Source organism: Penicillium daleae (assembly GCF_028827525.1).
Source record: "Penicillium daleae strain IBT 16125 chromosome Unknown utg000001l_segment0_segment0, whole genome shotgun sequence".
NCBI classification, from domain to species: Eukaryota; Fungi; Ascomycota; class Eurotiomycetes; order Eurotiales; family Aspergillaceae; genus Penicillium; species Penicillium daleae.
In genome coordinates, this window is record NW_026623149.1 from 793,244 (window position 1) to 808,256 (window position 15,013).

Below are 15,013 nucleotides of genomic sequence, written 5' to 3' on the forward strand. Positions count from 1 at the left end.
TTTCCAGGCTCCCGGTCCAGGCTCCAGACCACCTCCAGTATGGTATATCCATACAATACTTACCTACGCTCCTACTACAGTATGTAGTAGTAGGGTACAGCAGGCCTTTTAAGCGCCCCCACCCCCCCCCCACCAGCACCAGCTGCACCTTTTCTAGCCCGAGCCAGTTTTTCCCGGAAGGCCAGCCCACTCACCAACACCAGAAGCTGAAACCGCTCTCCATACTGCACGTTGATATCCAACAACCCAGCCGGCGAGGAAAACCTCCCGCCCGACATCACCGCAACTACCCGATCCGACTCGTCCACCAACTTCAACCCGCCAGAGTGACTGCTCAGCGCGCGTGTCTTTTTCCACGTAAACGTGCGAGGCTGCTGGTCGCTGCTGCTCACGGGCATGCGGATGGTGTATCGGACTGACATCAGGCTGTCGCGGTTGAGACTGAACCATTCCATCGTGTGAGGCTGGGAGGGATCGCCGAGTCCGATCTCCGCGTCCGAGGAGAAATGTCGGTATTTACTGACCCCCGCGATGCGGCCGGTGGTGGAGGTTCCCGTGTGGAAGGTGAGATCGGGCTTGCCGGGGGTCCAGTGTGAGTTGTCCACATGGTAGAGGGGTTGTCCGTTGGATGTGATGTCGTAGGAACTGCGGAAGACCCCGCGGGTAATTTTGTATTGGACGGTGGGTGTAGAATTGGAGCCTGGCATGTTTGGGTTGGGATATAAGGATGTACCTATATATTGTAGTGGGTGTACTCCGTATAGATTGACAGATCGGATTGTGTAGAGACTAGATGAGGAGGATATTGGATTTCACACTTGCAAAGATTTGTAAGGTTTTGCTATGGACAACATCTAGTTGGCCCTCTACTCTTTATAAGACATCTCTCTGTCCTTATGATTGTGCTGCGGTCGTGCTAAATACAATCATCCTGGGTCGTCGCAAGGCTGAGGTCATCCAGCGGTCTATACCCCCCGGTCAGGTCAAGATCGTCGGCGCGTCGGGCGCACTGGCCCCAATTCGATGACGGGGCAGCCCCAAGAACCCTTTGGCAGGGCAGTGCTCGAACGACCATACGCCAATCACCCCCGGCCGCCCCCCAAGAGAGGCAACTGGGGATGAAACCATCACGCGAGGCGCAGTCGATCGTTGATCGACTTGATTTGAACATCACGTGATATTCATACAAGTAAAGTCACATGATCCAGACAGCTTGCTTATCACGTGATATGGGATCTCGCGGGCGCTTCTCAGGCGCGCCTGGAGAAGACGAAACGAAACAGAAAAAAAACATTCTGGCATATCGCCAGATGATGGACCACGTCTAACTCACCGACCCATCTCTCACTCTTCCCCATCATCTGGCGCCACCCACATCTCACTCATTGCGCCATTGCCACTACTTTCCCTCCCTGCTGCAGCTGTTGCGGCCCAAAAAGTGTCTCTCTCGGAGAACAAAGCTGTTGATCCATCTTTCACCTCTGTGATCTCCCACCTCCCAACCACCCATCATGACATTCAAAGTTCCGTACGAATCGAATCCACCACCCTCTACACCGGATAAGTCCAAAGGTCAGAGCTTCTGGAGTAATGTCTCCACGACACCTGCCGGCCCGCCGCCATCAACGGCAAACTCCTTCACGCCGCAAGGGCAGCCGCAATCCACCGCGTTTGGAACGTCGCAGTTAGAGTCGCATTCCAAGCTTAATTTCGGACAATCGACCAACTCGTTATTCACCAAGTCTGGAGGTTTCAAGACGGGCGACAGTATCTTTGGATCCTCGTTCGGATCAGACTTTGGTCTTCCCAAACCAACAAAGGCACCACCTGCCAGACCGCTCGCGCCTACACCATCGCAGGGCCGGCTCGGTGGCGCCACGAATGGCGGCTCGTTTGGACGGTCCGTGACCTTTGGCCAGTCCAATGGGTTCGGTTCGTCTCAGATGGAGGAGTACGAGGAATACGAGGACGAAGGCGAGGAGGAAATGGGAGATGAAGAGGATTACGAGGAGGAGCTAGAGGAGGAAGATGCGGAAGGCGATCTCGACTTGAGCACTCGGGAACCGGCCAACCGACTCAGTTTCCTGGATTCCACCTATGGTAACCCATTGCCGGCACAATCCCCCAAGTTTGGACAAGCGCGCAAACCGATCTACTCGAATCCTACCGATGCGAAGCGCCCGAAGCTTGATGAGCGATGGGCTGATCAGTCACCACTGCGCAAGACGAAATTGTCCCCCAAGAAGGCGTCTGCAATGCCCTCGATCCTGCACAACCTGGCTTCTAGAGCCCGACTGCCGCCCGTCGATGAACCTGCTGATATGATTCTCAACACGGAGGATACGGTGGATAGGCTGTATTTTGAGCTTCAAAATACAGAGTACCGACACCTTGACCTCGATGCTGTTCTTGCCCACGTTGCCAATAAGCTTGTCAACACGTGGGATACATGCGCAGACCGCAGTGGAATTTCCAGACCGTATGGCGTTGGATCGAGCATCGGTCCTGGAGAGCAGGCCCCATCACTCGTCAAGGCTAGCTTCTTGGCCTCTCTATTACTCCAAATCCACCACCCGTCTCGAGGCTCTGCTCCGATCGCCACCGCTTCGAACCCGGCTGCGCGCGTGGCACCTAATAGCATGGTCAAGGCCATGCAGCGTGCTAGTGCGGCCACCCCACTTCCACAAATTCTGCTCGACTGGTTGAATGGAAACCACGCATCTCAGACCAATGATCTGCAGGCGCTGCGGTATGTGGAGCCGAACCCGACTGCTTCATCGAACTTTTGGGATATCATCAACGCGGCCATTCTCCGTGGCCGCTTCGCCGAGGCAGCTGAGATTCTTCGTTCCGCCGATTTCAACTATGCCCGCTCAGCTTTGGAAGACGGCCTGCCCCAGCCTGGATATCGTGGCATGCAGCTGCAAAACATCCAGCGCTGTGTGAACAAGGCTCTTGAGATTCTCGACTCGTGCCCCGGCTTCCAGGACGATGACTGGGCCATCACCGGACCCGACTGGACCGACTATCGCAAGAGCGTTCTCTCCGCCGTCAACGACCTTGAAGAGTTTGCCGAGGGTGAAGAGCGGGATCAGGCTGAAGTGCCTTTGCAAGACCACCGGTTCCAGGCTGTCAACTTTGGATTGTCGAATTACGGCCAGGGCCAGAATCAGGTCAGTTTCACGCACTCCGCGCGCATGGCTGAGAGCCGCGTGCCGTGGACGATTTACCAGAGTCTGCGAGCCCTGTACCGGATTATCCTGGGCGACACCGCTACTATCAAGGCCACCTCGCAAGACTGGGTTGAAGCGACTATTGGATTGACTGCGTGGTGGGACGGGGAGGACGATGACGGTGCGTTCCGCGCCAGCACCTCGAGCCCGGATTTCCAGCGCTCCCGTGGATCTAGAAACCAACTCCGGGCTGTGGACCGAAACATGCGAAATGCGTACCTGCGCCGCTTGGATTTGGCATTCAGCAGTGCGACTAATGAGCCGTCCGATGACACTGGGTTCCGCGTGAATACGATGAACAGCCTGGAAGTTGGTCTGGCGTCCGTGTTTGAGGGTAACGTCCAAGGCGTGCTGGAACTGCTACAGTCATGGTCTCTCTGCATCACGGCTGCAATCACGGAAGTGGCCGAAGTTGGCGGCTGGTTAGAAGATGGAGGCCAGCAGAAAATGCCGGGTCTCAGCGAGAATGACTTGATGGTTCTATCCTATGGGCAAGGCAACATGCCTGCCTCCCGGGGATTGACTCGGGATGAGGTTATGCGCAACTATGCGCTCGGATTGAACGAGCGTCGTTCTATCGAGAATGAGTCTAATTCCCGTGAGGGCTGGGAATTGGGTCTTGAGGTGCTCGCCCGCGTGCACAATCCGGAGATTGCGAAGAAGGCTGTTACGGATATTGTGGAGAAGTTACCGCTTGATAATCTCGATCAACTTGATAAGCTGGTTGTGCTGTGCTCGGATCTGGGGCTGGAAGAGCAGGGTCGCAAGATTGCCGAGGTATGTATATTTTAGCTCACTTATGCACCAAATTGCGCGGCCAGTTACTGATCCCTCTTATAGCGCTTCGGTGATTTGACCACCGACACCTCAGAGAACTACGGTCTCGCTCTGGTCAGCTACGCCCGTGCCCATAACCGCCGCAAGGTCAGGGCCGTGGTGGAACTTCTCATTTCGTTTAGTTTGGTGCAATCACGCGCGTACCCTGCCGCCGCCGATCTGGACGAACAGCTCCGCTCTTTGCTGAAGGAACCCAAGACGTGTCTTTCGTCCATCGCATCTATCAACGAGGAAGCTGCCAGCATTCTGCAGTTCTACCTCAGTGGATACGCCACGCTCCGCCGGTTCTACGAGATTCGTGACGAGGCACTGGAATTGGAGGAGGGCCAGCGTCCGCGATTCAAACCGCTTGCTCGTCGTCGTGCAGCAGCCAAGGCCCTTGCCGCGGTTATCAGCAGTGCCGCTGACAACATCTACGGAAGCCTATTCGATCCGGACCGGGACTCGGCCGTTCAGGTAGACGGGTTGATGGCGCTATTGGGCGAGGCATTGGTATTCGTCAACCGTGAGTTTCATCCCGCATTCCCCTTCCTTGATCTACTGTACTAATTTATGCTAACACCCCACAGAACCATCCCCCATCCTCACAGTCTCCCAACAATTCACCATCCTCTCCGCAATCGAAGACCTCGAAACAGTCACCCCCCGTGTCTACGCCCAATGCGAAGAATGCTTCCGCTCCACCCTCCTCTCCGCAAACCCATCCGCCTCCCACGCCTCCCCTCCCTCCCCGCGCACCCTCCTCAAGAAATCCGTCTCCGCCCTCTCCACATCAACCTTCTCCATCATCGGCTCCGATATGCTCGAGTCCGCCCGTACCCGCTCCGCGTCGGGCTCCGGCCCTACGTCCGCCGGTAGTTCGGGCGTGCTTGTCCCCCGGCCTGGGGATAGGGATGGGAATGCTGGGTCGGTGCGTGGTTGGGATTGGAGGGTGGGATTGCCGGAGGGGACGAGGGGGGAGGATGTTTTGCGGATGTTGAGGTTGGGGCTGGCGCGTGGTTTGAGTGTTGGTGCTTTGGGGTGCGTTTAGACTCGGGTCTGAAATGGATTTGGATGTGGTCTGGGGTTTAGTGTGGCAGTCAGGAGGTGTGTCGCTGTCACTATTCACTGTTACTGTGACTCTGTGACTCTCATGGCCATGGCCAGCTGAGGAATCTGGCGATTCGGGGTCTGGATCCCTGTATGATTATTTTGGTTATTGGGGCGATAGCCTATCTTTTTTTTTTCCCTCTCTTCGTTTTTTCTTTTTCTTTTTGTTCTAGCTGGGCTGTCGGCCCTCGGTGCATGGATAGCAAGTAACCCATTTTATCTTTTTTATCTGGGAGTTTGTTTTTTTCTTTGGCTTTGGCTTTGGCTTTGGTTTTGGCTGTTTGGTAGCTGGTAGAACTGTAGTTTTTTGCCGATGTGGCTGGTGGTGGTGGTGCAGTGGCAGTTCGAAAGTTAGATACAAGAGACCAAGTAGGCGAGAATGGTCTAGCTAGATACGTTTCTACTTTCTCTGTTCTGGGAGACCTTATTGGAGTTCTTTTGAATGTTCTTCTGAGAATCTATGGCTTTGGTGGTAGATGATCAAGGGCTTGAGGCAGAATGTTGTGTATATTGTGTACATTCATGAAGGTTGGTCATAACAGGCTTGCAAAATATGTTCGTACAAATTATTCTTCAAGATAATATGAAATGCAATCTACCTTTCATGTTGACCGATAGTATCTAGCCAGGTCCATGCCGTCTCTCAACTCCTGCAGGAGTGGGTTTACGTTTACCTTTGCCATCACCAGCTGACACACGTTTCATCCCTGCAGCTAACCCCTCCTCACCTATTCTTCTTCTATTTTTCTACTCCACCACCAATCACCTCTCCCCCATTTCTCAGCCCTACGACTCCTTCTCCATGGTTCCTGACGAACAAAAACAGAAAACCAGGGAACCCGAGTCCTGCCAACCCGTCAGCAGCTGAACTGGCGGGAGCCTAACCCCCTTTCGTGGGACGACGGCCCCGCCGGACGATGGTGAGTCGTGACAGCACCAAGGCAAAGATTCAAGGACGAACTCGAGACACCGCTGTCCGGGGATGATTTTGGAGTATACTGATCGTCTTCAGTATGAGATATCTTGCATACCGAGACGGTGTACGATGGATGCATATGCAGCAGCGCATCCCGAGGTACAGTACAGTAATGCCCGGCGAGGTCTCCACAATGATGCACAGCGAGGCGGAGTCCCAGCGCCCGATGATTCATCCGATGGAGTAGTTACGTCCTAACTAAGTTACTGCACCTCATGCACTCACAACAATATGTCTGGAGTACTACTGCTTAGTAGCACTGTACTAACTACAGTACTTTGTCCTGCCCGGGGGGATTAATCCGGTTACTGCAACCAGTGACTCGACAAGCCTAACTCCATTCTGATCCCAGCGTCCCAGCAATCCCAAGAGCCAAGCCTCGTCCCTCATTTCTGGGCCGTCTGCCTCCCCGTCAGCCTCGCGCCATGTGGCTGGGCGGCGCTATCTCCCAAAGAGACTAGAGTGCAGTCTGCACCAGCCGCAGCCTGCAGGATTTGGCCCAAGGTCCCTCTGCCCACTGACACTCACCGACTCGCCCTGCCAAAACCTGGTCTCCTGCACCCCGGCTTAACGGTGCGTTCACCGTCTCTGCGGCTTAGCTACCCCATGGATGACAGAGATACCATACGGTCGGCCCTGGTTTCTTTCTCGTGACTATTTCGAGCTCCAGCCACAGATGGCTTCATTCACCTCGGCTCTTGCACACTACCGTGCTTACTACTCTTTTGTTCTGACGTGAACTACTGCTGCATCCTCCAACGCTGTTATCGGGATTGGGACTCGGAGCCGCAGTCGTGTGGCTCACCCCTCGCTGCGCGGGGCTGCCGGTGTATGTGGATAGGATTCCCTGTTTCTTTTTTTTCCTTTTTTGGTGCTTTTGAATGAGGTCTTCGATGGTTGAATGTATACTGGAGTGCTGGATTGTTGCACAAAGGGGCCTGATGGGTGCCTATTATTCGACAGTTTGTGGTGAATTGCTTTTTACGACTTATTTCTACCTTTACCATATCCAGCGTAGTCCTACTATTTTGCCTGTCAAGTGCGGTGCCCTACAGTGATTCAATAGAGAGCAAATGCCGATGGTGGAGAATCCTAAATATGTCATCACTCATCTCATCCTCATCCTCGTCAACATCATCCAGCCTGCTACTGTAGTTAGTTACTATCTCCACTTTACTAAATACAGCAACAAAACTGCTCCTCCCTCCTTTTCCTTCCTTCGGCAGTAGTGGAGACCAGCCAAGTACACAATGCATGATGCACCAGTCACGAGGAAACGCTAACTATCCTCACTAAACTAACTCCGACTCATCCACCCCTCCATCCAGGCTTCAGCTGTCATTCGTATTTCCCGATTGGCGTTTCGCTGGCTCGCTGGATCGCTGGGCTCGTCGGTGTTTTCCGAGTGGGCCCCGCGCTTGGGCTATTTTGGCTTTTTCGCTGCCTGGGGTGTCCACCGTAGGGCTGGCCGTTGGCGGGATGCCTTGCAGTGTCAATTAGCAGCTGGAGGTATTTGAATTAATGGCAATCGATGATGATCTGCTGTATATAACATCCCGGATGGAGCCGGCATGTTGGATCTTCCCTCTCTTTGTTATCCTTCTTCTCTGTCTGTCAGTAGACCTACCCTTCTTTAGTCACGGTCCTTTTTGTGTCTTTGCGGACGAGGTTCCTTTGTTTCGATTCTTCCCTTTTTTTCTGCTTTGCCTTCGTTCCGGCTTGCATTCCCTATTTAATTGACTAGGACTGGTTCCGACGCTCGCTCGATTCTTCCATTATCGACTATATTCTGCGCAGTGACTACTATTCTATCGACCCAGGTCTGTCATTGCATTGCATCGCATCGCATCGCATCACACCGCAAGCGCATCTACATATACATCTATCTACAGTACATCTATATCCACACCAAGCATCCAACAAACTCACACCCTCCCAATATACTCAACACACTATCACCAAACCTGTACTACAACCTCCCCCATCACCAACACACCAAAATGTGCTATAAAGTCGTCGAACGCTACTCCGTCTGCAAATGCGTCTACTTCCAACACTCCATCGACCCATGTTCCGCCTACGGCCAACACGGCCACTCCGTCCAAGAAAAGACCGTTCTAGTCGGGTACACCTGCACGCGACACTCTGCGCGCGGCACTTCGTCTTCGCCCACCGCTGGCCGTGGGCCTGATTCGGGTTATTCCAGTTCCAAGGGCTCGTGTAGGTAGTTCAGTCATGCGAGGTGTGAAGTGTGTCCTGGGTCTACTGGTAGACTGCGGGACTGAAGCTTTTGCCTACGGCAGGACTGACTATGCGTACGATCATGATGTGACCTATGAGTACGAGTATGATTGCCATGAAAGGGCGATGATCCGAACCGAACCGAACCGAAATAAGCCGAGCGAGTGAGCTCGGCTTGGAAATCAGGATGAACGAGAAAACGACCGCGAATGAAGACGAAGAGCGATGCTTTCTTTACCTTGTGCTTTGCAGAGCAACGACACGCGAGAACGAGGTATACACGATCGGAACGACAAATGACACCTAACCCCACCCCCACGGACGAACAAATGAACAAACACAGCTGATTCTCTGCGAGAATCTGCCATGTATAAATTCTACATACGATCAGCTCTGCTCTGCACTTCTCTTCGCTTCGCTTTGTCAATCTTCACACGCGTCCGTCAGTACCGGTTACTGACGGACTTCTCGATTCCCGGAGAATCGAATCGACACCAACCGCTAGCCACGATCGTTGACCGATCAAACAGCACTTCACCACGATATATCGCCAGGCGCAGTATCGCGGTGAATTGGTACGGTACGTGCGAGGTCGACGCGAAGCAAAGATGAGGAGTATTGAAGTTGGAAGGGAACGTGAAAACAGACGAACGACACGACACAACCACGGGGACGGACGGACGGACGAATGGACATGTATAGTAATAGTACATCACAGCGACTCTCCCTTCTGACTTGACTGGATCAAGTGAGAATGTTGTGTTGATGCTTGGCTTTGACCATTGGCTCTGCGAGCTATGGCTGTTGTTGATTGTTGAATTACTTTTTCCGGAGTCGCTGTTAACAGGTTTCGGCGGTGACGATTTTGTATGTGTATTGAATTGGTGGGGTGGTGTATTTGTTAGAGTGTTCGGTTTACTGTCGTTTACGATGGGTGTTTAATATTAGCATTCTTTTTGGATGAGATGATTTTTGTTGTATGGATGTAGAATGTCGTACACGCTTCTGAAGAATTTTAGTTGTAGGTGAAAAGAGGTTTGATAGTATTTAGTAGTACCCTGTTGATGTCCATGAAAATAGTTTTGATCGAACAGGTGTATAGTAGCCGTTCAAAAGCTTGAACCTAGAAACTAAGGACATGGACTAATTAGAAAGAATTCAAGTCTATCTCGTACCTAGACTGGAAAGTTCCGCATGCTAATGGTATCCATCATAGCATTTCAACGACCAGGAGATGCCATCTGCATATCCGATTCGATTCAATAAGCCTGCCTAACAGCAGCAGAAGAGTTTTCATACATGTAAATCGAGTCATGGGATCACTGGGCTTTTTTACTCATACTGAGTGCTTTGCATTTTCTAATCCCATATGCCCACGAATGGCTCCTCTTCAATCTGTCGACACATTGAGCCTGCCTACATGGTCTTATAGCAGCGTACAAGTAACACTTGATTAACGGGTAATACTCTCAACACGTATATTAAAAATTAGAGTTGATACCTTGGCCGTAAAAGCTGTAGCCTCGTGATAGTTTCTTCTCGCGCCTTGCCTCCTCCCAAATCCTACGCTGCTTGCCTGGTCCCTTCTCGTGTTTTCTCTCATCCTTTCTCTCACTACCACAACACACGCTCTTAAATACCCAACATGTCTTCTCATCTTCTACGCAACACATCCTCTTGCCATACACACACCACGCTATCACACCGTGAACTCACATCAAGCACTGCAACTCGCACCACACAATGAGTTGGGTTCTAGATATTCTCAATCACCCCGTGCAAAGCCTCGCAATGTGGTCTTTGTTCCTCGTCATCCTCTTTACGACACAGCTCCTATACAAGTTCTGCTACCTGTAGTTCGAGATGATGGACCAAGAGACTCTGTTCGCGTAAGTTCTGATCGCTCTGTTGAGTATTATCTTCACGATATTAATACCGACTGCCGTACAATGACTCGTGCCGCTCTCTGCGAGCAATATGCCACTGAAGCCGAACACCGTGCCACGTCCGAGTGTGAAGAACCCCACGTACTTAAAAGCTATCGAGAAGAATTGCGTCGATGCCGTTAAGGGGCTTGCCGCTTCGATTGAGAATCTTGTCTCTGCGTTTGATTCTCGTGTTGACACGGTCGGGATACGTGTCTTTGGGCTGGAGCGTGCTGCTACTGCTTCGATCATGCAGCGCTCTTCTGAGATCAAGCGCATGCTAGACTCTGGTCTCGGTGTTCTCGCAATGAGCTGATACCATGCATCACTTTGAGAGTACCCAAAAACATGACGATTGCTTTCTCTGAGATTAACGAGTGGTAGAGTCTTCTCGCTGTGCATCACCATGAGAAGCCCACTTGCGCATTCTTTTTGACCCATTTTGCACATATCGTCCTACTTTTGCTTGTTATGGATTATGGTCACAGTCCTCGGGTTCGTGGTTTAGTATAACCAGAAGAAATGAAATTCTTATTTCTTTTCCTATCCCAAACACTTGTCCCCATAATAACTACAGCGTACCGCTTCTCTGGAGTTCAGACAGTTTTCGGCTGCGCTACAGCTGCGGCATCCTCATCAGGGTCATTTGAACGATCGTGCAGTGTGGTAGTATGAGCATACATAAATTATCTTCGAGAGCCGCGGCTAGGCTGTTTTGGCTAGTGCTTTACCTTCAGTGCACGTCATACTCACCCTCGCGTAACTCTCTTCTGTCTGGTTTGATCACCAGTTTGGAGACGCAGTATTCATGAGTTTTTCCAATCACAGCCAAGATTGAGGCATCAAGTAATTCAACAATTTGCGACAAATATATCATATCAAGGCTCGTATTTAATATCGATATGCCTAGATTATGATGAAACGCATCAAAAAGACGTTTGAGGGCGCTAAAGGCATGGAACCAGTCGGAAACTGGGCCAAGCAAGCGGAGGAAAGACGCATGCTTCAATACAACAAAGATATTTGCTACCACAAGGAAGTTCCTGCCACTATCATCTATATTGAAAATGAACTACGAAAGTACAGGCAAGTGGAATACCGGTAGGTAATTGATCACCGGGCATTGTTGAAGGACTTTTCTCAGGGCGATGACTTGACTAAAATTCGTGAATGAGAGGAAATGATCAAAGAGTACAGAGAATACGGTGACATGATAGCGCACATGCTTCATTCCACTAAGATTCTACTCCCTCGGGGACCCTTGAAAGGATCGTATGATAGGATGCGAGAGATTCCCGGTTGTATATCCGACAAGAACTTGTCAAGGTCTGTATATCCCATGAAAGTTAATTTGCATCACTTTACAATTCTCTATCGGTCAAGATGCAAGTTTGATACAATCGTGTTCTTAGGGTCTCAATGCGCGCACATATCAGATATAAATGAACCATGGTCTTTGTTCAAATTCGGCCCCCAAATCAACTTGGCCCCCAGCTTCCGACATGCGTCATCTGACGGAGATAGAACGAGGCAGCGAGGTAACCTGCGGCGTCCCCACTGAGACTAACACTTTCAACGCTCAGTCCAGATCTTCATTTTCGCATACATAATATCTTGCGCCGAATCATCGCCAGGCGCATCACCACAGTGCAAACGACAAGCTTTACTCCAGGCTTGCGAAACGGCTCCTGACGGGAAGCCTGTGATGCACCCGCGTCCAACACCAACAGTTTGGTTCTGGTTGGGCGCCCGTCCAACTCTAGAATCAAGATGCATTCAACAACATTGATAGCCATTTTTGGGCTGCTAGTAGGCGTCTACGTTATCGCGCGACGTAAATCAACCTCGTCTTTACCGCTGCCGCCAGGCCCCAAGCCATTGCCGATCATTGGCAATGTTCATCAAGCCCCGAAATCCCACGGCTGGAGGACGTATCGCGAATGGAGCAAGAAGTATGGACCTATCGTTCACGTCAATATGCTTGGACAACCGGTCATCATATTGTCGACCTCTGAAGTGGCCCACGACCTCCTAGCGAAGCGTGGAGCCATATTTTCAGACCGACCTCGTCTATTTGTAAAGACTCTCTCCTCACCCCGCACATGCTGCACCAGCTAACAAAAATTTTAGTTGGCGACGGAGCTGGCCTTGAAAGGGCTTAATATCCTCATGATGAACTATACCGACCAATTTCGACAGCATCAGCGGCTACAGGTCTCGGTTTTGAACGCGACGCCGGCAGCTGCTTATCTTCCCATCCAGACTCTGGAGTCACAGCAATTGATGCACGATCTCCTGGACAATGCAGGTGTTCCTGGAAGTTATGTTCAGGGACATTTCCGGCGCACCGTCGCTAGTATTATCCATACATTGCTTTATGGCTTTCGGGTCAAAGACTACGACGACCCAGTACTTCGCTCCGTTGTTAAACTCAACGATGAGTTTTCCGAGTTTATCCAGGTTGGAGCGCATATTGTTGACCAATTTCCCGTGCTCAATAACTTGCCTGGTTTCCTGGCCCCATGGAAGGTGAAGGCAGAGAAACACTATACGACCAAGTATGATCTGCGCGACAGAAACTTTCGGAGGGGCCTCGACTCAGAAGCGTGGAATATTTCTAAACATCTCAAAAAAACTATTGAAAAAGATAACCTCAACATGCCCTTGGATGAGCTCGCATTTGAACTTGGTACCATGATTGACGCCGCGCTGGATGGTACTACAGACAGCTTGATCTGGTTTGTGGTGGCGTGTATAACGCAAGATCAGGGATTCATTGCCAAGGCACGCAAAGAGCTTGATGCCGTTGTCGGACGCGATCGTCTTCCAGCCTCAGAGGACAAGCCGAATCTGCCGTACATCACTGCGATCGTCGAAGAGATATTCCGTTGGCGGCCCGCTGGCCCCGAGGGCGTCCCTCACCTGAATAGGGAGGAGGTTACCTACAATGGGTACACTATTCCGAAGGGATCTGTCATTGTTCCCAACGTTTGGATGATCTCTCGAGACGAGGCCTTATTTGGTCCATGCCCTGACGATTTCATCCCGGATCGTTGGATCGACGACGACGGCAAAACTCTCAAAGCTCTACCTCCAGCCGTTTTTGGTTATGGTAGACGGACATGCCCTGGTCGGCATTTCGCTCGCAATGTTATTTGGATTGTAGTCGCCCAGTTGCTGTGGTCATTCGACATCAAGGCTGGCCTGTCCGAGGAGACTGGCGAGCCCATCTCTATTGACCCTCTTGCATGCACCTACGGTCTGGTTATGCGAGCTCTGCCTTTTAAGGCTTCATTCAACCCTCGTGGGCCTTGGGTGCGTGAGGTTATTGCCAAGAGCGGTGTCACTTATGCCGAGGATCACGAGGCGATGCTCAACCAAATTGGGGCAGAGTTTGCTAAGCTGTAGTTGGCCCTTTTTCCCTTTGTTTTCTCTAACGTAGTCATACAAATTCACCACGAAGACCTCAGCTTCCAAAGACGCGCTATGGAGCAAGTAGCTCCATCGAAGTGAGTAGAACTTTGTAACTGCACTTGCAGGCACGAGTATGCACGCTGGGCGTCAGGGCCTCACGGGTTGGGACGGAGTCTGAGAATACTTCAGTATATGAAAAGTGACGTCATTTGGTGACTCTGGCCAATTCTAATAATATATAAGTGACTGCAGTTCAGCTATTGGGGCGGAATTATCAACGGTCTTCTTGGCAAGCTCCAAGTTTGAACCAGCCCCCAAGAATCGCTGAGATCAGACACTACGACCCCGCAGTGCCCCAAACGCTAGCTTGTCATCAGACCGACTAGCAGAGCCTAAATTCCATAGTCATGACAGTGCCACTCGCATGACGGTAACCACATTCTCACTATTCACCACTTGTCAGGGCTATCTGCCACATCTGCCACACCAAACGCCATGGAACAGAAACTCACCAAAACCAGTTCCTTGCTGACGATTCCACTAGAAATCCGAGCACAAATTTACGAGCTCATTTTGGGTGGTAAAGTCATCGTGTTTATATCTACACACGGGCATAGATTACGGCATTGTCTATGTTCAGAGAGAGGTCAAAAGTTTCATTTCCTACAATACAATGACGAAGATGGTTCATGGTGTCATTGCGGTAGCCACCGCAAAGAGCCAGCCACCTATAAACGACTTCCTCTTCTATTAACGTGTCGACAAATGTATGGACCCAATAAGCCATATCTTGGTCATGACGTTCAGATACTAATTTTATGGATGCTAGTTACTCTGAATCAGTGGAGGTTCTATGGGCCCAGAATACTATTCATCTCCAAGCTGGAACGTTTCCCAGGTTCCAGATTCTCTCGCATCTGAAAGCTACATTACTATCTCACGCCTTTACCGGAATTCGATTCCTTGAAATCTCATGTTTGCATGGCATATATTACAGAGAACAAGCCCTTGATGAAGAGTGGTTTAGTTGTTGGAATGGAATATGGGACATTGTAAAGCTCATGAAGAGGCTCCTAGAGCTCCAAGTTTGGGTGAAATTGGACCAAGACGTGACTATCCATCAAGAAGCACGGATTTTGGAGCCTCTCATGGATCTTGAGATCAGAAATTTCAAGTTGGAGGTAACATGGCCAGCAAGCGAAGGCTCGGAGGCCTTTTTACTGGGGGCACCATTCTCCCTGGTAAGGAACAACGATCCCGTCTTTGGAAAACCAGAGTTTGGCACGGAGATATTGAGC

General features: G+C 51.0%; 5 protein-coding genes across 5 annotated transcripts; 4 read left to right on the forward strand and 1 right to left on the reverse strand.

Annotated features, from left to right (window-relative positions):
* Positions 1-74: 74 nt before the first annotated feature.
* N7458_000250 (uncharacterized protein) lies at positions 75-707 on the reverse strand (the record flags this gene model as incomplete). Its single annotated transcript, XM_056903644.1, has 1 exon — positions 75-707. One exon carries the CDS (start codon positions 705-707, stop codon positions 75-77), a length of 633 nt encoding a protein of 210 aa, XP_056771411.1.
* Positions 708-1,511: 804 nt separating this feature from the next.
* On the forward strand, positions 1,512-5,100 carry N7458_000251 (putative nuclear pore complex subunit Nup85; the record flags this gene model as incomplete). Its single annotated transcript, XM_056903645.1, has 3 exons — positions 1,512-4,010; positions 4,074-4,575; positions 4,640-5,100. 3 exons carry the CDS (start codon positions 1,512-1,514, stop codon positions 5,098-5,100), a joined length of 3,462 nt encoding a protein of 1,153 aa, XP_056771412.1.
* Positions 5,101-8,135: 3,035 nt separating this feature from the next.
* Positions 8,136-8,544, forward strand: N7458_000252 (uncharacterized protein; the record flags this gene model as incomplete). The annotated part of the gene is made up of 2 exons (XM_056903646.1): positions 8,136-8,355; positions 8,408-8,544. The coding sequence occupies 2 exons, from the start codon at positions 8,136-8,138 to the stop codon at positions 8,542-8,544; spliced, it is 357 nt and encodes a 118-aa protein (XP_056771413.1).
* A 1,809-nt stretch (positions 8,545-10,353) lies between these two features.
* Positions 10,354-10,617, forward strand: N7458_000253 (uncharacterized protein; the record flags this gene model as incomplete). The annotated part of the gene is made up of 1 exon (XM_056903647.1): positions 10,354-10,617. One exon carries the CDS (start codon positions 10,354-10,356, stop codon positions 10,615-10,617), a length of 264 nt encoding a protein of 87 aa, XP_056771414.1.
* Positions 10,618-12,071: 1,454 nt separating this feature from the next.
* On the forward strand, positions 12,072-13,709 carry N7458_000254 (cytochrome P450; the record flags this gene model as incomplete). Its single annotated transcript, XM_056903648.1, has 2 exons — positions 12,072-12,377; positions 12,432-13,709. The coding sequence occupies 2 exons, from the start codon at positions 12,072-12,074 to the stop codon at positions 13,707-13,709; spliced, it is 1,584 nt and encodes a 527-aa protein (XP_056771415.1).
* Between the last annotated feature and the right edge of the window lie 1,304 nt (positions 13,710-15,013).